Source organism: Mustela nivalis, assembly GCF_964662115.1.
Source record: "Mustela nivalis genome assembly, chromosome: 2".
Lineage (NCBI taxonomy): Eukaryota > Metazoa > Chordata > Mammalia > Carnivora > Mustelidae > Mustela > Mustela nivalis.
Window position 1 is genome coordinate 133,525,404 of NC_139021.1, and position 22,207 is coordinate 133,547,610.

Genomic DNA, 22,207 nt, shown 5'->3' on the forward strand with positions numbered 1-22,207 from the left:
GAGTATCCACACATAGAGATAACAATCGTCCAAATAATGGCTAAGGTGGTGACAGCTCCCGGGAGGATGGGAGAGACAGGGATACCTGGATTCTGGATTCTCAACAAAGTCACCTGATTACAGACAAGAGATACTGTGTCCTCTGTTAGAACCCCAGGGAACCGGCCCCAGTAACACCACGGCAGCATTGCATATGAAGACACACACCTGGTTGTCTATAAGCCAGTCCACATGGCCTCCTTCCCCTCTGCAAAGGGCTACAGGTCAAATAAGCAAAAGGCCTTGGAAGTGGGATGCGATTATCATCCCCCGCCACACCTCGGGGATTACAAGAACAAGACGCCTACGATTTAAGAAAGTGGTTTCAATGTTTTAACCTACAACTGAAAGAGTAAACTTTGAATTGGTGTTCTGGTTGATTTATATCCTGTGTTTTCACTTTTAATTTGTAATAACAATGCTCGCATTTGAGCACAAACTATAAAATTGTTTCATCACTGGGATAGAGGAAAGAGAACATTATTTCTTAATTAGTCATCAGCTTAATAAGTTTCCTGGCATAAAGGACTTCACTCTTGTTTCTTTGATCTCACCACACCAATGTCCTCTAATAACACTTAGATATTGTTGGCACCAAGCCACCCAATCGAACCTGGTTCCACTTGGTCTGGTCTCTAGACAACAGGCTGCTTTAAAGAAGACAGTGCCCTGTTCCCGTCGCTGGGTACAGATTTATATTCGGCTCCTGGTTTGTCTACACTGTAGCCAAAAACACACAAATGGAATATACATACACAATGAGCTATTATTCAGTCTTAAAAAGAAACAAAATTCTGATACATGCTACAACACTGATGAATCTTGAAATAAGCCAGAAAAAAAGGATGAAATACTGTATGATTCCACTTATAGGAGATATCTACAGTAGTCAAATTCATTGAGCCAGAAATCAGATCAGTGGGTGCTAGGAGCTGAGGGGAGGAGAGAATGAGCAGTCACTACTTAATGGGTGCAGAGTTTCAATCTGGGATGATAAAAAGTTCTGCAGATGGCTGGCAATGGTTGGACAACGGTGTGAACTTCACTTTAATGCCACTGAATTATACACTTAAAATCGGTTAAAATGGGAAATCTTATATTTTATCACAATTAAAAAAAAAAACATAATGGACCCCAAATGAACCATAATCCGACTCACTTCATTTGTGAACTATACCCCAAATGATATAACTGGATCCCCAGAAATGACTACACAAGAGAGATGAGTATTTCCCACAACTGTAACAGGCATTCTGTTCCAAGTTCATGGAAATGTAATCAGACAGACCAAAGACAACGGAGTATTTATTCTCCCTTCCCCAAATATGCCAAGACTCTAGTTTAGTGTTTTATGTGCAGCAGACAGTCAAGGAAATATGTATTTCCTGTTGTCACCGTCTTTGCCAAACCATGGGCTCTATCTCGTTGCTCTGCAGGTTAGACCCTTCCAAAGCCGTCATCCCCTGCCTCAGCCAAGACAACACATACACGTATTCCAGAACCACCACAAAGATGAGTAACCAATAAACATAAATTCAAAAGAGAGTAAAGGGAGGGGAAAAAAAAACCCCAAAACAAAAACATCGTGTATGAACAGACAGCAACAGGCCAGAGAAGGAGCATCATTCTGGAATGGATATTGGCTCTGTCAAAAGATCAGCCGAGTGCTCGTTTTCCAGTTTCAATTTAACGATGGTTTCACTTCGCTAACATTCATGTCTTAGGTTGCCCTCATTAGTGTTTTAAGACTTCACTTTCCAGGCAAAGTGACACATAGAGCAAAAGTAGAGGAAAAGTTTTGGTAAAATACTCAAATAAATATGAATCTTCCTCCTGGCTCCCACCCCGACCCAAGAGCCTAAAATAAGACCCTATAAAACCAAACTGAAGCATTTTAAACTGTACTTTTATCTCTGATGCTTGAAAAAACTGCCCAATCACCTGACAGAAGTATTTTATTTCTTTTCTTATATGGTATATTTATTACTAACAAAATATGAAAAAGCCCCTAATGATTTCCTGAAATCTCCCACTATCATGAGTTTTGTTTTTCAACCATCAAGAATGGAGGAGGAGCCATATTTTATTACTAACAGCAAAATAATAGTGGCCGCATTTTGACAAAAGGTCTTGTCCCAGGTTTGTTCTTAAACTCCACGTTTTTCTGATCTTCACGCTAATTATAAAATTTGCACAATTTATTTACAAGAGCAGTGTTATTTCTCATTCAATAATTTTTTAAAAAGATTTTTATTGGGGCACCTGGGTGGCTCAGTGGGTTAGGCCTCTGCCTTCAGCTCGGGTCATGATCTCGGGGTTCTGGGATTGAGCCCCGCATCAGGCTCTGCTCGGCAGGGAGCCTGCTTCCTCCTCTCTCCCTCTTTGCCTGCCTCTCTGCCTATTTGTGATCTCTCTCTGTCAAATAAATAAATAAAATCTTTAAAAAAATAAAAAGATTTTTATTTATTTATTTGACAGAGATCACAAATAGGCAGAGAGGCAGGCAGAGAGGGGGAAGCGGGCTCCCTGCTGAGCAGAGAGCCCAATGTGGGGCTTGATCCCAGGACCCTGAGATCACAACCTGAGCCGAAGGCAGAGGCTTAACCCACTGAGCCACCCAGGTGCCCCTCATTCAATAATTTTTATTAATATATTCTGTAATAAGGCATAAATGATATGGCAAAAGAAATCACTGTTCATCTTTCAAGTTAATGAATGTGTACCACAGAGAAACATAAAATTAGTCTTGGCTATATTCTGAAATAAAAAGAGGTTAAGTGTAAATTCAAGTTCATTATGATCCATATCAGCTGAATCTTGCTATGTGGAGTATTGAAGTTGCAATCAAATTTAATTGAAAAATGAACTTCACTTATTAACAGAGGATTGTGAGTTATGAGCTATAGATATATTTAATGTGGGGCTCTCTTTTTCTTGAATTTAGTAAACTCATTTAAAGAAAGAAATAAAAAGGGGCACCTGGGTGGCTCAGTGGGTTAAAGCCTCTGCCTTCAGCTCAGGTCATGATCCCAGGGTCCTGGAATCGAGCCCCACATCGGGCTCTCTGCTAGGCAGGGAGCCTGCTTCCCTTCCTCTCTCTGCCTCTCTCTGCCTACTTGTGATCTCTCTCTCTGTCAAATAAATAAATAAAATCTTTAAAAAAAAAAAAAGAAAAGAAAGAAAAAGAAATAAACAGAGGCACTTGGGTGGCTCAGTTGATTAAGTGTCTGCCTTTGGCTCAGGTCATGGGTCCGGGAGTGCAGCCCTGCCTAGGGTTCCCTGCTCAGTGGGGAGTCTGCTTCTCCCTCTGCCCCTCCCCCCGACCCATGCCCTCTCTCAAATAAATAAATAAGATCTTTAAAAATGAAAATAAATAAAAATTTGCTAGAAAAGATTCAAGTAAATAACAATTCAATAAGATTGACTGTTGGGGCGCCTGGGTGGCTCAGGGGGTTAAGCCTCTGCCTTTGGCCCAGGTCATGATCTCAGGGTCCTGGGATCAAGTCCCACATCGGGCTCTCTGCTCAGCAGGGAGCCTGCTTCCTCCTCTCTCTCTGGCTGCCTCTCTGCCTGCTTGTGATCTCTGTCAAATAAATAAATAAAATCTCAATAAGATTGGCTGTTAACTAAATATGATATGCCTAGTATATCTTGAAAGTCTATTAAATATGAGCATCATAGCTAATCATAAAGTTCTGTTGGGGGATGCCTAGGTTGCTTAGTCGGTTGGGTGGCTGCTTTTGGCACAGGTCATGATCCTGGGGTCTTGGGATCAAGTCCCACTTTGGGCTCCTTGCTCAGTGGGGAGCCTGCTTCTCTCTCTGCCTCTGACTGCCACTCTGCCTATTTGTATTCTCTCCTTCTCTCTCTGACAAATGAATAAATAAAATCTTAAAAAAAAAATAAAGTTGTGTTGGGTGAAATAAAAGAAAACTAAACTAAACTCTAACCATTTAGGTGTCAGCAGACTTTTCCCATAAAGGGCGAGGTGTCCATGTGGTGTCTGTCACAACTTCTCAACCCTGGCACTGTAGCACCAAAGCAGGCAGATGTGCATAGCCAAATGAGGGTGGCCGTGTTCCAATAAAACTTTATGGACTGTGGCATTTGAATTTTACGTGATTTTTACATGTCCTAAAGTACAACTCTTCTTTTGATTATTTTTTTCCAACCATTAAAAACCTTCACAGTTTGTGGGGCCATATGCCAGGCAGGGGGCAGGCAGGACACAGCCGGCCCTCAGACTACAGCTTGCGGGCCCCTGCTCTAAGAGTTTACAATCTCAAGTACGGGGTTACAAACCAACCCCTTTGGCAAAGAGAAAATCTTTTTCTTCTCCTCCTCCAAAATCTGATTTCTGTAAAAGGCAGTTTTAGTCAGTCAATCCAGAAAAGCTAGCTGAGTGTCTGTTGGGTGCAAAAACATTGCTAAACACTGGAGAGCACAAGACAGGTCTCTGCATGATCAAGGTGAGGCGAGAAGGGAAGAGTGCCATTGCCTGGGATGGGCCTTACCAATACAGACAGAAGTACTATCTGTATTTGAAGATAAGTAGAATTTGCACATAACAAAACTGCAGTAAAAGAGAAACAGAGAGATATGGACAAAACCTTAAAAAGTAGCCCTACATGGCAGTGAATTTTTTAAAAATAAATAAATAAGTAGATTTAGTGGCAAGGAAAAAACCAGGAGAGCCAACAGCCACTGAAGCCAAGAGAAGAGAACATTTGAAGGAGAAAAGGGCTTACTACTCTCAGTGTGGTTACTGGGGAAAAAGTAAAAGTAGGTCAAGGCACTAAACAAACAGGGGCCACTGGTGACCTTTTACAGTACTGTTTCAGTTCAACAATAGAGGTGAGAGCTAGGTTGCAGGGAATTAAATAGGGAATAGTTTGAAAAGGATGACAGCAAGAAGAATGGCTTTTTAGAGAAATGAACTCTCATTTCTTCAAACAACAAACATTCTAATGAAAGATGCTGGCTAACTTCCTAGTAGCTTACTCTAATATGAAACTTTCTAATTAGAAAATTGTTCCTTACATTAAACTTTTATACCCTTTGAAATCAAATGGCCCAATTTTTACGGTAAGATCAACAATTAATAAAAGCTGCATCTATTTTAAACACTGAAACAAAACATAGCCAAGACTTCAATAAACTCTTCTGGAAGGATATCAAAAAATACTTGTATACACAACAAATGGCTAGTGTCCTATCCCCCTCCTAAGTGCACGTCTGTTTTTCCTTCTTCTAGAAAATTTTATTTTGACAGTTTCAGACTTACAGAGAAGTTATAAGAATAGTAAAAAGAATTCCTGGATAACTTTTATCCTTCTTTTTTGTTTAAAAGTAGGTTTACCATCTACTTTAAGAAACATTATTTAGCTGAATTATCTGTTTTGTTTTTTGTTCTTTGTAATGAATTGGAAAACAAATTTCAGCCATTCAGTTTATTTTTTCCTTAAGATTTTTATTTATTTAGGTGTGCCAGGGTGGCTCAGTTAAGCATCTGGTTTCAGCTCAGGTCATGATCCCAGGGTCCTGGGATCGAGCCCCACATAGGGCTCCCTGCTCAGTGGAGAGTGTCGACTGTCCTTCTCCCACTGCCCCAGCCCCAATCCTGTCCTCTCTTAGCCTCATGCACGCACACTCTAATAAATCTTTTTTTTTTTTTTTAAGATTTTTATTTATTTATTTGTGAGTGAGAGCAAGAGAGATCACAGCGGGAGAGGGAGCCTGATGTGGGGGCTTGATGCCAGGACCCTGAGATCATGACCTGAGGCAGATGCTAGCCGACTGAGCCATCCAGGTGCCCCAACTCAGTTTAAAAAGTGCTGGGGGCCAAGTAGTTTCATTAAGTTGTCTGTGATGCAGTCACGAGCTGTAGGGAAGAAAAATCTAATATAAGCTCACTTCCTAAAACGCCTGTGCTCCTTTATCAGTGAGCTGAGGTCTTTCCATCAGCTCTGCCCTGTTCTTTCTCCTCTCCTTCGGGGACTGACTAAACGCAGGTCAGTTAAGATATTCTCACTCTGTCCTTTAGGTCTCTTACTCTCTCAGCTCCAATTTTTGCCTTTTCCTCTGTCCATGCAACATTCTGGATGATTTCGTCTGACCCAACTTCCAGCCCACTCCGTCTCTTTAGCTATGTCTACTTTGCTGCTAAACCATCCACTGAGCTCCTCATTTCAGTTACTGCATTTTACAGTTCAAGCATTTCGATCTGGTTTTTAAAACTGCAATGTAACTGCAATGTCACAATGCTTTTTAACAGTTCCCAATTACTTGGTAACAATTTGAAGCTTGGCTTTTAATTTCTCTGAACACACTAAACATAGCTGTTTTCAGCCGGAGTCTCATGACTCCAGTATCTCGTGTCTTTGAGTCTGGGATGTTTGCTTATGGGGAGCGGTCTCCTTACAGGCCCAGCTGTCTCTGTGTACTGGCCATGTTGGGGAGAAAGTTCCTTGGAGGAATATTATTAGGCAGAGGGTGATGAAACTATCTCCTGGAAAGGATTTTTCTTTGCAACTGCTGGGTGCCTCGGGGCACTCCCAATCCAGAGCCTCCTTCATCCAACTTCAAGAACTCATTCTCTCTCTACTTTCTCCTTTGAGACTCTGTTTTTTCACCTGTAATTCTCCTTTGAGAATCTTTTTCTTCTCCACTTAGAATCTTAACGGTTAATTTTCATACTGCTTACGGATCCTCTTTTTCATATTTTCCACTTATATTTTCCATGTCTTCACCTTTGCCAGAGATCTTAACTTTATCTTCTAATCCTTAATTGAATATATGTACATTTGTGTATATATATATATATATGTATATATATATATATATATATATCCCATGCTCTACTGACTGAAACAGCCAGGTGCTCTTAATATCTTTTTTTTTTTTAACTACTATATAGCTCTCAATATATATATATATATATATATATAAAATGTAATTTCCATGGAGTCTCTTATTCTCCAATTGACCTTTTCCACAACATCTTAACTTAATAAATGAAAATCTTCAGAAAGTTGTATGTTCACTCCTCTAACACATTTCCTACTTCATATGATTATCAAGAATAATGTGACTGCTTTTGTTATGGAGAAAAGCTATTACAAAATACTAGTATATGGGGCACCTGGGTGGCTCAGTGGTTAAAGCCTCTGCCTTCGGCTGGGGTCATGATCCCAGGGTCCTGGGATCCAGCCCCCCATCAGGCTCTCTGCTCAGCAGGGAGCCTGCTTCCCTTTCTCTCTCTCTGCCTGCCTCTCTGTCTACTTGTGATCTGTCTGTCAAATAAATAAATAAATAAATAAATCTTTAAATGTTCAGTAGAATTCAGTGAAATAATCTGACCCTGGGATTTCTTTAAAAACAAAAAACAAAGGGCGCCTGGGTGGCTCAGTGGGTTAAGCCGCTGCCTTCGGCTCAGGTCATGATCTCGGGGTCCTGGGATCGAGGCCCGCATCGGGCTCTCTGCTCAGCAGGGAGCCTGCTTCCCTCTCTCTCTCTGCCTGCCTCTCTGTCTACTTTTGATCTCTCTCTGTCAAATAAATAAATAAAATCTTTAAAAAAAAAAACAAAAACCAAAATACTAGTATGTCTGAGGAAACTGAATTTGTTTAAGTGTCAATAGTGTCAATATGTCTTATTGCTTATAGCTTAGAGAGGAAGTGACATCTGTTTACTGATTTTACATCAAGATTAGAGTTTCACATCACAGGAAAAAAAATTTCAAGTCACAGAAATATCAGGCAGTAAAAACGACACCATAGCTATGGCTGTCAGGAGAGACAAGAATTTTATTCTACATTTGATTTGCTGTTGTTTATTCTGATATAACAGTGCAATGGAACACTTAGTGATAGACTTTCAAAGAAAGCCTTTCTGAAAGAGTTGAGTTTTTTGGGGGGTGGGGAAAGAATTCTAAAGAGCCATGTATCCAAGAAGTAATTTTCAATAACAATATATAATACAGCTGAAAATTGAATTGGATAATGGATAACAAAAGACACAATGTTTTCTTCCTTAGTGATAATATAGTTTCTGGGGTGACTGGGTGGATCAGATGGTTGAGTATCCAACTCTTGATTTCGGCTCAGGTCACTATCTCAAGGTGGTGAGACTGAGACATCCACAGGGAATCTGCGGGAGATTCTCTTTCTCCCTCTCCTCTGCTCTTCCCCCACTCTTGCGTGAGCATGCTGGAGCACTCTCTAAGATCAATAAAATTTTTTTTAAAGAAGAAATAATATAGTTTCTAAATGCCAGTCTCCCTTTATAGTAATTAATGTCTGGGGGTTTTTTTAGGTAGGCTCCACACCCAATATGGGGGTGGGGTTCGAACTCATGACCGCAAAATCAAGAGTCCCATGCTCTACTGACTGAAACAGCCAGGTGTTCTTAATATCTTTTTTTTTTTTTTTTTAAACTACTATATAGCTCTCAATCTCACTTATCTTCCCTAGAAAACAACAAAAATGAATTCAGCTGTTCAATACTCTTCTAATACTGTGAAACAAAAGTAATCATTCAAAACAAGCATCTTTACTGGTGTTTGAAGAATTTAATTGTGACTTTGTTACCTTAGGACAAACTGGAATTGGCCAGGGAGGGACATGGGAGGTATGTTCTCCTTTTTGACCTTGGTAGTAGTTACACTGTTCACTTCATGATTATTTGTTACACTGTGTGTGTGTGTGTGTGTGTGTGTGTGTGTGTGTGTGTGTATTTCATGTACTTTTCTATGTATATGTTTCATCAAAAAAGATAAAATAGTACATATTTTTAAATAGCTTCCTTAAGCAAATTAAATAAAGATCTCATTTAAATGCACTTATTCGACCTGTCCTTTTGTAAAGATGTTAAGGGGCAGAAATAGAACAAAAGCAAAAATGAGTGAAATTTTTGAGTTACTGTCATTTACATCTTTCAAGAAAAGTCTCAATGTGGCTAGATAGATTAAAACCTATTTCCAAAAAACAAAAAAAAACCTATTTACAGGGGCACCTGGGTGGCTCAGTGGGTTAAAGCCTTTGCCTTTGGCTCGAGTCATGATCCCAGGGTCCTGGGATCGAGTGCTCTCTACTCAGCGGGGAGCTGTTTCCCCCTCTGTCTCTGCCTGCCTCTCTGCCTATTTGTGATCTCTGTCAAATAAATAAAATCTTAAAAAAAATAAAACCTATTTCCAAGTAAAGTATTTTTTTTTTTTAAAAAAGATTTTATTTATTTATTTGAGGGAGAATGAGTGAGAGAGAGCATGAGAGAGGAGAAGGTCAGAGGAAGAAGCAGACTCCCCAAGGAGCTGGGAGCCCAATGCGGGACTCGATCTTGGAAGTCTGGGATCATGACCTGAGCCGAAGGCAGTTGCTCAACCAACTGAGCCACCCAGGCACCCCTCCAAGTAAATTATTAAAAATTAATACAGTTTAGGAAGCCTGGGTGGCTCAGTCAGTTAAGAATTGGACTCTTGGGGGGCACCTGGGTGGCTCAGTGGGTTAAGCCTCTGCCTTTGTTTCTGGTCGTGATCCCAGGGTCCTGGGATTGAGCACAACATCAGGCTCCTGCGCAGCGGGGAACCTGCTTCCTCCTCTTTCTCTGCCTGTCTCTCTGCCTACTTGTGATCTCTCTCTGTCAAATAAGTAAATAAAATCTTTAAAAATTTTTTTTATTTTTAAAAAGAACTGGACTCTTGGTTTCAGCTTAGGGCATGATTTTAGGGTGCTAGAATCAGCCTACACTGGGGATCCATACTTAGCAGGGAGTTGGCTTCTGCTGTCCCTCTCCCTCTGCCCCTCCATCCCAAATGAATAAATAAATCTTAAAAAAAAAAAACAAAAAACTTAATACGGTTCCCTCTTTCTCTAAATTTAAAGATTCCTGTATATAAAGTGGAAAAGGCACAAATCCATCTCCTTTTTACTTAGTTTATATTTTCCAGAATTTTTAAGTGTCTAAAGAAATGGCACTTTCTTTCTTTCTTTCTAAGACTGTATTTATTTATTTGACAGAGAGAGAGATCACAAGTAGGCAGAGAGACAGGCAGAGAGAAAGGGAGAAGCAGGCTCCCTACTGAGCAGAGAGCAGGCCTTGATCCCAGAACCCTGAGATCATGACCTGAGCCAAAGAAAGTGGCTTAACCCCCTGAGCCACCCAGGTGCTCAAGAAATTGCACTTTCATGGTGGCCTTTGATTCTGGACTGAGAGCACTTTCTTTCTATTCCTTCCCAAATACATCACCTGTGCCTTTGTTTGCATGACACCACCTCCTCTGGTGAGCACCAGCTCGGGCTCGGATATCTCCTCTTCACTCTGCAGTTAGATGCCATGCTTTCGAACAGGTAATACCGTACCCCTGTTCCATGTGCTGCAGCACAGTTCTGGCAAAGTGATTCTACGGCTTAAGGCCAGCTCAGAGGCCCCCCAAACAGACCGCCACTAAGACCACTTTTCTCTGCAAAGCTGGCAGTCACTGGCGGCCTGCTTGCAATGGGGCAGTTATCTCTGGCAGTATGTCTCTAGGTCAGCGTGGTTTCTCCAATCACAAGTTTATAACTGCCTCAGGGATGAACAAACAACATCTTTGTTTTTATCTCTTAGATCAGAAACAGAAACTCTCTGAGCAGTGACAACCCTCTGTGTTTGGCCTAGGTCTTCTTCCCTTGCACATTCTCCTTTCAGAGCTGTCAGGCTTCCCTCACAACCCACCGTAACTAAATAGGTTCCTTTTCTGTTTCAAAAAAACACAGTACAGTGGTTCTTTAGTTGTCAGTTCTTACAAAGTCCTTCTTAAGGTAAGAACATTTTTATTTTAGCTAGGAATAACCCAATGCTGGTCTATTACTGCGGTAACAACTCTCGAAAGGGCCATACAAAAGAAAAATGTGGCTTCTACCTCCCAAAGTCATTAAAGACTTTTTCTCTTTCTTATTAAGGCACCCAGAACACACAATATTACACCAAGCCAAAAGGACCAATTCTCTTCATGGAGTAGAATAGCAATTGGCCGTTACTTATTAAATTCTTACGGCAATGAGCAATGACTTGCTTTCTCGTTTTGTTTCTCTTTGAATAGTAGATGAAGTTGATTTTTTTCCAAGGCTGCTTCTCATCACCAGCATTCCTGATCCTTGACCTATGCAGCTGTTAATATGCTACACACATATGCTCGGGCCCCTGAACAGCCAGTGCAGTTAACCTTTCGGTTTTCTCCAAGTCAGTCCCTATCTTGTTAGTGAAATTGATGTTTTTTCCTTCTAAACATAATAATCTTATCTGGCATAAAACCATATATAATTCATTGGTATTTATGAATCTTTTTCTCCCCAAGGGTTTCTGGGCCTGTGGGTTCTCATGTTCTGAGAGAAGCATGTTCATTCATGGTAATGCCAAAAAGTGGGCTACTATAGCTACTTCACAAACACAATTATTACCTCTTGTGCATTTGGGCATAGGTAATTGTGGGAGGCCACGTTTTACCTTTATTCTCAAAGTGAATTCCCTTGACTGAATGAATATAGGTGAAAGATTACATTTTCTGCAGCTAATGACTAAAAAGTAAAATATTGGACACTGAATCAAAGGACACTTTATTCTAACTATCTGTGTTCAAAGGTACTTCTCCATGTTCTTAATTCACCCCCATCGTTCTGTACTATAATTGCCTATTAACCATCTGTATGCCTCAAAGACAGGAAGCCCCTAGAAGGCAGGGACTGCATCATAATGGCTGCTTTTATCTGCAGGGCACACGGTCTGGCAGATGGTACACCCTCGTAAGTATTTCTGTTGATGTGTTAGTACTGCATTCAATTCAAAGTCTAATTCTTAATTAGCCACAATTTTAGACTAATTGGCACACACCATTGCCCCAACATTTATGGAATGACTTCTAATCAGAGTTCATCACAGTTCAAACAGGTATGCCCAACTTCAAATACCTAATGATCTCTACCTAAACACTGAGCATTTTTATGGGAGGCAGCAGAAACAATGCTAACCCCGTGATTTGAATCTTTCTGTTAATTCAGACTTGGCTACTAACTACCTGTGACCTTTGGCAAGTTGCTTTAACCACACTGGTTTACAGTGTGGTTACAGCTCTTAAAACTCCTAGGAGGCATGAACCAGTAAGGGTACTACCAACATAGCAAGCCCTTGTTAACACTAGAGGGAGCTACATCCATGTCACCACTGGGGTGGTGAGGAAGACTTAAGAGGCAAAGCATCTTGAAACTGGAAGACTGGCTCTCCAGCCACGGCACATTCTCTCTGCCATCACCCCCCTCTTCCAGAGGGTGCAGCACCCCCAACTTGACTTTCATCCACACACCTCTGGAGCTGTAATCCTAATTCCAAAAGAATCAAGTTGGCTTGAGTCATTCCTACAGATTTCTTTCCCTGTTCAGTCTACTTTCTTTCTTAATCAAACTAACAACAACAACAAAAAAGCAAAGTGATTAATGCTATTATTGGAAAAGCCCCAGGAAATGAGATGGCGGAGGAAAAAGAATCATATCACACTGAAGCTGGGGACTGGGAAAATAAGTAAACTACAGCTGAATTAATTAGCAGCTTGCCACTCAAACCAAAGCTACCACAGTTACTCTGACAACAAGAATACCACTCAAAAAAGAGGAAAGGTATCAAGGAAAATAAGAAATTGACATAGCTCTGCAGGGTAGGAGCCTGAATGCCTGCCTAAGAGGGAATCTGGTCACTGCCATGTCAGGCTCTGCAGTAAGAACTTTGCAGCTGCTGAAATGATGTCATCAATTAAAGGTAATGGGGTCACACTAGGCATTTGGCAAGAAAAGTGCCCAGTACCCAGATAAGGCAACAGAGGATGAGGGGGGAAGGAAAAAGAAAAAGCATTTTTTTAAAGCTAAAGATTATTTTGAAGTTATATACACACACTCTCCTCCCAGCTCCCAAAAATGTATGGCCTTGAAAATGTATGACCTAATCATTACAGAACAAGTGAAATGAAGAATCCAAAACCTCTCCGTTGGGGGCGCCTGGGTGGCTCAGTGGGTTAAGCCTCTGCCTTTGGTTCGGGTCATGATCCCAGGGGCCTGGGATTGAGTCCCGCATGGGGCTCTCTGCTCAGCAGGGAGCCTACTTCTCCTCATCTCTCTCTCTGTCTGTCTCTCTGCCTATTTGTGATCTCTCTCTCTGTCAAATAAATAAATAAAATCTTAAAAAAAAAAAAACCTCTCCGTTGTATCAACTTCTGTTTCCATTTGCCCAGAGGCACAATGACATGCTAACCTGACAGAGACGCATAAATTGTGGTTGTTACAGAATGTGGTCTGTAGGAGAAAGATAAATGCCACCCTGAAGAACCCTTTTTATGGAAATTTCATAGGTTAATTTAACACTCAAGAAGCAAAGCCTCAACAGTCAGAGACCACCTACTTTTCAGAATATGGGCTATTCCTGAATAAAAACAGATTACAAAACAACTTTAGAGAGGGACTATAGGTGAAAAGTCTACTAGAACAAAATAAATAATTCTTTTTGACTTAAAAAAAATGCAGACCCAGTCCTACAGAGGTAAAATAAAAAGTAAAACTCCCTAGGTTAAAATCAACGTATTCCTATGAGTTCAAGTAGTCAGGGTTCTAAGAGACATCACAACCTCAGCAGATTCAAAAAGATTTCTTTTCCTTTAGGACATTAACACACACACACACACACACACACGTATGTGTGTGTGTGTGTGTGTGTGTGTGTGTGTGTTTTGCCAGACCTTTGAATCAATGATCCTCATGAGAAGAATGAGAAAAATATATTTTACTGTTAAAAGGAGAACAACTTGTTTTCTACTCTTATCTTAGGACACATGCCAAAGGCTTTCCAATTCACCCTGTTATGTACTGACCTTTAAAATGTTTCGCCCATCAAATGATTCTCTTTCCTTGAAGATGTATTTGCCATCAGCTGTATAGAGATTGTACCTGCCTTCAGCTGTAAATATTTCAAAGATAATGTTAGAAGAGATGCTTGGGTTATTCACATTTGTTTTCTTTTGGGTTTCTATAGGTACAACAAGCAAAATCCTCATGTACTACTGGGATTGTGGCATAATAGGAGGGGAAAACATCAGTCTGAGTCAAGAGGCCTGGCGTCCAGTCTCAGTGCGGTCATTAATTCAGTACACATTTATTCATTCAACACTGTCCAAGTACTCAAGGTATGTTACCTATGTAATTAACCATATTCTTTTTTTTAAAGTATAGTGGACATACAATGTTATATTAATTTCAGGTGTACAACATAGTGATTTGACAATTCTATACATTACTCACTGTAGCCACCATCTGCCACTCACCATCTGTCATGCAATGTTATTACAATATTACTGGCTGTATCCCCTATGCTGTACTTTACAGCTCTGTAACTTATTTATTTTATAACTGGAAATTTGTACCTCTTAATCCCCTTTACCTATTTTGCCAACCCCATCCCCACGTCCTCTCTGGCAACCACCAGTTTGTTCTCTATATTTACAAATGTGCTTCTGTTTGTTTGTTTTTTTAGATTCTACATGAAAGCAAAGGGGTGCCTGGGTGGCTCAGTCAGTTAAGCCTTTGGTTCAGGTCATAACCTCAGGGTCCTGGGATCAAGCCCCAGGTCAGGCTCTCTGCCCAGCAGGGAGTCTGCTTCTCCTTCTCCTTTCCCTCTATGCATTCTCTCTCTAATAATAAACAAATACACTTTAAAAAAAATGTATAGATTCTACATATACATACAACCATTTGGTATTTGTCTTTCTCTGTCTGATTTATTTCACTCTGCATAATATGCTCTTAGTCTATCCATGTTGTCACAGTGGCAAAGTTCATTCTTTTCTATGGCTGAGTTGTAGTCCGTTGTGTATGTATACACATGTACACACACACCCACACACATCTTCTTCACCCACTCATCAGAAATACAAGAAATAACAAGTGTCGGCAAGGACACAGAGAAAAAGGAACCCTCATGCCCTGTTGGTGGGAACACAAACTGGAGCAACAGTATGGAGGTTCCTTAAAGAAAAGTGAAATAGAAATACCACATAATCCTGTAATTCCACTTCTGTTTTAAAAGAAAATGGAAACACTAATTCCAAAAGATATATGTACCCCTATATTTATTGCAACAGTATTTACAATAGCCAAGATATGGAAGCAACCTAAGTGTCCATTGATAGATGAATGGATAAAGAAGATGTGGGGGGTGTGTTTGTGCCTGTAAAATGAGCCATATTATTAGGTAAATTATGTCTCCTCTATGGACTTCAGTTCACTTACGCAGTTCCAGGTTAAGACTAGGTGATCTCCAAAGGTTCCCTATGGTCTAAAAACCCAAGATTTTGTATAATCTACATGCATTTTTAAATATGTAAAAATATTTAAAAATTCACACATTTGTAGTAAAAAATGCTGGCAACATTAATTTGGGTTGCAACCAACATTAAGTGGGCTGGTTTAAGGACTTCCCCAAAATGAGAGAGCCCCTTTCAGTTGCAATCAAAGGTGTCTTTACAGACATTCTACACAGATATGCAGCAAATCTATGACCTTGTGTTAATTTAGCTTGCTAATCCCAAAAGACATCCGTAAAGTATAACAGGAAAAAGGATTTCAAAGGAGAGGGATGGCAGGTCAAAAAGAGTGAAACACCATATTCTATGTCCTTTTCAAGTAAAAATTCAACCAGAGAAGAACCCAAGGTATAGAAAATTCAAAGCATCGAGTGCCTGGGTGGCTCAGTGGGTTACGCTGCTGTCTTCGGCTCAGGTCATGATCTCAGGGTCCTGGGATCAAGTCCAGTATCGGGCTCTCTACTTGGTGGGGAGCCTGCTTCCCTCTCTCTCTCTCTCTTTGCCTGCCTCTCCATCTACTTGTGATCTCTCTCTGTCAAATAAATAAATAAATAAAATCTAAAAAAAAAAAAAAAAGAATTATTTAACCCTCAGAATAGTTTCCAAAACATCAACCCCTTTCCTGCCCACCAAAAGACCCTCAAAAATATCTGTACTTCCAATTCTGGAATATGCTCTTTTATTATATATAGATATGGAGACTACCAAGTCAAAATTGGTAAAATATGTCCAGGTCGGTAACTCCGTGAGCATAACATATGTTAACTAGTCCACCGGAATTACACTTTGGTAACTTCTAATGAAAAAGTACTCTCTTAATCAAAGATCCCAAAACCATGTATATTTCCCAAATTAAAAACCGGTCCCCTGTTAAGAGGAGATGTGAAACTTTAAAGATATATTTATTTAATTTAGAGAGACAGAGAGAACATGCACATGCATGTGCCCCTGGGGTGGTGGGGCAGAGGGAGAGGGAGAGAGAATTCTAAGTAGACTCCACACTGAGCACAGAGTCTGAAGTGGGGCTCAATCTCATGACCCTGAGATCAGGAGCTGAACAGAAACCAAGAGTTGGACACTCAACTGACTGCACCACCCACATGCTGGTGCCCCAAGAAGTGATGGGAAACTTTAAATTCATACTAAGCAAATATCAATTACAAAGCAGTAATGAGGAGTGACTGGGTGGCTTGGTCAGTTAAGTGTCCAACCCTTGATCTCGGCTCAGGTCTTGATCTTGTGGTCCTGAGTTCAAGCTCCGTGTTGGAGCCTACTTAAAAAAGAAAAAGAAAAAGAAATAAAAAACAGTAATGATATCTGAAGATTGAAATGGGTTTTGAGGGGTAGGGGCATAGAGGGAGAGAGAATCTCAGGTAGCCTCCATGCCCAGTGCAGGGCCCCATGGCAGGGCTCAATCTCACAACTCTTAGATCATGACCTGAGCCAAAATCAAGAGCTGGATGCTTAACCAACTGAGCCACCCAGGCGCCCCTGAATTATGTATTTTAAATGAGTGAATCATACAGTATGTGAATTATATCTCAATAAAGGTGTTATATTCAAACTATCTCTAGAAGGAAAGGATAACTAGACTGTGAACTAGAAGGTTTTCTTACATGGAGCTCTAGTGCTAACTGAATATAAATCTGGAACCACACAATTTAGTAGATACAGATTCCTTTATAATTCAACTCTTCTATGTCAAAATGTGGTTAATAATGGAGTATGGTAAGAGTTCTCAAGCAAGATTTAAGGACTAGGGCATTTTCAGAATGTATTGCTGATAGCATTAAATGTCTAATAAAATATTGTCTATACCTGCACTGTCCAAATTAGTAGCCTCTAGCACATGTGATTATTTAAATTTAAATAATTTAAATTAATTAAAATGAAAAGTTTACTTTCTCAGCCTTGTAGCAACCTCTAAGTGCTCAATAACTACATGTGGATAGTGGCTACCATACTGGACATCAGGTAGAGAATATTTCTATCATCACAGGGAGTTCTACTGGATGATACTGGATATGATATGTATTCTGAACCAAAGAATTTAGTGTATATTCTAGAGTTCTAGAACTATGTCTTTACATAGAGATGTTAAAAAGTACCTCATCTCAGAGGATCTGACTATGCTTCCAAACTTAAAACTGACCACCCAGAACAAAATAAATACTACAGACTCCTTTAAATGTTCCCAGTGGACAAGATACCTATAAATGTATATACAAGCATACATAAATATACATACATATATATATATATATATGCACATATAAATGTGAAATATTCCGGAAAATGTATTTTCTGAAATTCCAAATATTCTTCTGCAATACTACTACCCAAATGCAAAAAAAAAAAAAAAAAAAAATTTTAAAAAGTATTGCATCAGAACAAGTATAGAGTTTTGGATCTATTAAGTACCCAAACAACAGTCTATATGCTTTGACTGAGTCATTTGAACCAATTTTGATCTCAGTGCTCCTGAAGGTAAAATAGTGATTTATTTAGAAGAATCTTAAATAAAATATAATCTAACATCACAAAACATTAACACTATAACTAAAATGTGGACAACTACATATCTCTTAGTCCTACAATGGCAAGTGACTTCCAGCTGGGATCTTTGGTACATGTCTGAGAGAAATAAAAAGATGTACAGCTGACCCTTGAACAATGGGGATTAGGGGCACCAACCCCCATGCAGTTGAAGTTCGTGTATAACTTCTGACTCCCCTAAAACCAAACTACTGTTGGCCATAACCCTTATTGATGATACAACCAGCCAAATAATACATATTTTGTAAATTATATGTATCATATACTGCATCCTTACAATAATGTAAGCAAGAAAAAAGAAAATATTTTTTGCCTGACTTTATTTGTTTGAGAGAGTGACAGTGAGAGAGAGCACAAGAAGGGGGAGGTCAGACTCCCCACTGAGTAGGGAGCTCAATGTGGGGCTCAATCCTGGGACTCAGGAATCATGACCTGAGCCAAAGGCAGATGTTTAACTGACAGCCATCCAGGTGTCCCCCAAAAAAAGAAAATTGGAAGGAACAGAGGTGCCTGGGTGGCTCTGTGGGTTAAAGCCTCTGCCTTTGGCTCAGGTCCTGGGATCGAGCCCCGCATCCATCGGGCTCTCTGCACAGTAAGGGGTCTGCTTCCCTTCCTCTCTCTCTGTCTGCCTCTTGTGATCTGTGTCTGTCAAATAAATAAATCAATTCTTTAAAAAAAAAAATTGTAAGGAACAGAAAATACGTTTATAGTATTATGCTGTAGTTACTGAAAGAATTCCTGGTATAAGTGGACCGGCACAGTGCAAACTGTTGTTTCAGGGTCAACTGTACTTTGACAAGAGGGACACACAGGGGCGCCTGGGTGGCTCAGTGGGTTAAGCCGCTGCCTTCGGCTCAGGTCATGATCTCAGGGTCCTGGGATCGAGTCCTGCATCGGGCTCTCTGCTCAGCAGGGAGCCTGCTTCCCTCTCTCTCTCTCTGCCTGCCTCTCCATCTACTTGTGATTTCTCTCCGTCAAATAAATGAATAAAATCTTTAAAAAAAAAAAAAAAAAAAAAAAAAGAGGGACACACAACCTGTCCTAAAGTATAAATCTACAAAGAGTTTATGGGTTAAAGTCCTGATGGAGTCCTCTTCCAACCTAAACTTCCTAAAACCAATGTCAGGTCCTAAACAAAGGAAATAAAACCCGAACATGAGATTTTTGGTGCTGGTATATTTCAAGCAAGTTTTAGAAGAAGCTGCATGTAATTTGAATATGTGGCTCCTGATCAGATGATGCTGACTGTGCTGGAAAAGCTTTCACTTGGGGGTAGGGTGGGAAAGGCAATGGGAAAAAAAAGAAGAATCCTTTTTGAAATGTAGGTAACCATCCCAAATGAAGGGTTAAAGCAAGGCATTCTTACATAAGGCTCAGAGTCCATGAGAGGAAACATTATTACTCTTAACACCAGGTTTCTCAACCTTGGTGATATTGACATTTCTAGATACTTCTTTGTTAGGGTAGGCTGGCCTGTGCATTGTAGAGAGTTAATAAGCAGCCTCTTCCCACTAGATGCCAGGAGTAGCAACATACCCTCAAGCCCATAAGTGTGACAACCAAATGTCCTGGGGTGGGGGGAAGAGGGCACAGGGCAGAGTTGTCTGTAGTTGAGAACCACTGGACTAACCTAATCTTCTCTCCTTCTTTATCTTTTTTTTTTTTTTTTTAAGATTATTTATTTATTTATTTATTTATTTGACAAAGATCCCAAGTAGGCAGAGAGGCGGGCAGAGAGAGAGAGAGGAGGAAGCAGGCTCCTGGCTGAGCAGAGAGCCGGATGTGATGCTCAATCCCAGGACCCTGGGATCATGACCTGAGCTGAAGGCAGAGGCTTTAACCCACTGAGCCACCCAGGCGCCCTCCTTATTTCTTTTTTCCAAGAAGACACCAAGTATTGCAGGGGACACACTTATACTAAAATAATTTTTCACTGTTTACCTAAAATTTACCTGGGCCTCTTGTATTTCTTTTCGCTAAATCTGCCAACCCTATGTGCAACAAAAATCAAGGATCTGGAATGTCACAGTCCCACACAAGATACGTGTCCTGTCCACTTCCACTGTGCTCATCAAAACAAGTTAGAGATTCAAAGGAAGAAGAGTCTTGGGTAGCCAGTCTTGTTTGAACCCCAGGAATATCACAAGGCCTTGCTGATCATAAACTATGCTACAGTTCTATGCAGGACTTACCATTGGGGTCCTTCCTAAATAGAGTGTTCATCACCGTTGCGTGGAGTTTCACACTATTCCACTCTTTCACTATTAGTCCAGATGTCTGAAAGCGTTCCAGCACTCGATCGACTAATTCTTGCAGCCTGAAGAAATTGAAGGAAGAAGTATAAAAATCTCAGTACACTCTGAACCCCTGATTATTGATTCAATGTTTATGGAGTATCTATTCTGGGCCACTCACTGTAAAGACCCTGCACGAGGGGAGGGAGAGGAAAGGCCACCACCTCCCCGGGGTTCACAGCCTTGTGGAGCAGACGGTCATGGAAACCAGTCACTGAAATCCATCATGGGTAGTGGGAAGGGCGGGATCAACTATACATGACGAGGGCCAGGTTTTCACAGGAGGTTAAAACATGATCTTTAAGGAACACAGAAGCTTAGAACATCTCACGACAGGGCTCGAGAAGCCAGGCTCAACAGAGTTGCCTCAAAGGAAGTGCCTTATTGCTTCATCCAGTCAGAGAACCTAGAGCTACCATGTGGTCGATATGTTTCTGCCAGGCTCAAAGGAGGTCTGGTATGATTTTAAGACATTTGCTCCCTGGGAAGGAACCTGGGAAGATCCTTGGACACTACCCCAGTGTTTCACAGAGGCTGAAGTGGAGTACCGATGAAGAAAACAATAGGCCATTCCACAGGCTGCGTGATTCCTTCCCATGTGGACTCCATGTAGCTCTAAGCAGTAAGAGTTCTGCAGTGGCTGAGTTCTGGCTTGACGACAGTCTTTCACTCTAGAACTTCTCCCAGAAGCAGTTCTTGCACAGAAGTTTTCATCCTGTTCAGGTGTTTTGCTCAAGGGCCTGAAGAACTCCCTTTACCATTTCTTTAAGGCTGTTGTGGTGGTGATGAACTCTACCAGCTTTTGACTGTCTGGGATACTCTTCGATTTCTCCTTCAGTTCTGAAGAACAACTTTGCTGGCTGTGCCAACAAGAGGGGTCAGCAACCCCGCAGGGGTGAGTCGAGCAGATCATGGTCTGGGGCCTCAGGAAGGAGCCATCTTCTCTGTCCACCCACTCCCCTGATGGTAAAATGCAGCCTGTAGCTTCTCCATATCATGCCAAAATGTCTACCGTGAGACTGAAGCAGCTCATGCTGGATATGTGGACGGTCCCCATCAAATGACAGGGCAGTGTGCCTGGTGGCACTTTTGGGGGCAGCTTGCCCCTTTCCACCTTCCCCTCAACCTTCTCTGAGATTTGTGCCAATGCTCATTGACTTCCTGGTGCCGAGTCATCTTCCATGAGTCACGAGTGTGCTAATGAACAAAAGACTTCATGTTTTTAGATGTACTAGTAATACTCTTTGTGTGAAACATCACCTCTTTCCTGGACACAAGTAGCCCTGAGAAGTTTAGAGAGTTCATGAATCTTCCACTGCTTCTTGGGCCATGGCCCCTGTGTGATGGCCCACAGTGTAAGCACAGTGACCAGAGAGCAGCTGCTCCTTGAGCAGGGCTAGACAGGTTTGCTTTATGTGAGATGTGGGCCAAGCCTAGCCCTTGTGGCCCATTTGTGGGAGCTTGCCCTGGGCAGAACATTCTGGCTACAGCAACTCAGTTGCTTAATGTCTGTCTCCAAGTGGACAACAGCCTCTAATATCCCGACCCTCCAGTGATCCTTCCCCCATTTAGATGTGAGCAAAACAACTCCTTTTGCTTGCACTGCATGCACTGCAGCAAGAAGAAGTTATTGTCCTCCAGAAATTGACTTGGAAGCACAAATGATTATTTTCCCTTTCATGGTTTTCAGGCTCCAAAGTTCCAAATTAATCTTCTTAAAATTCTAATTTACCTTAATTGCTTTTTACGAAATACTGTCTACTAATCAAAGAACATGTACAAAATGAATAAACCATAATTAATAATAGTAACAATAAAGTAAATACCCATGTCCCCTCCACCAAACTTCAGAACCAGAACACAGGGCAGGGACTAGGGCTGAATGAAGTAAGTGAGGAAATGACCTCGGGCACAAAATTTAAGGGAGTGCCAAAAAATGCAGTAA

The 22,207-nt window shown here is 40.9% G+C and overlaps 1 protein-coding gene across 8 annotated transcripts in view; it reads right to left on the reverse strand.

Moving 5' to 3' along the window:
* ASCC1 (activating signal cointegrator 1 complex subunit 1) overlaps window positions 1–22,207 on the reverse strand; it is a 101,150-nt gene that overhangs the window by 11,017 nt on the left and 67,926 nt on the right. For 5 of the 8 annotated variants that reach the window (XM_082715952.1, XM_082715953.1, XM_082715951.1 and 2 more), the window contains exons 8-9: window positions 20,161–20,285; window positions 13,925–14,010 (exon numbers count right to left, since the gene is read on the reverse strand). In XM_082715952.1, the coding sequence (XP_082572078.1) occupies window positions 13,925–14,010; window positions 20,161–20,285 (211 nt within the window). Of the gene's footprint in view, window positions 1–11,096; window positions 13,042–13,254; window positions 14,011–20,160; window positions 20,286–22,207 lie in introns of those variants that run through there. The other 3 variants (XR_014306864.1, XR_014306865.1, XM_082715954.1) reach the window with 2 other exon arrangements.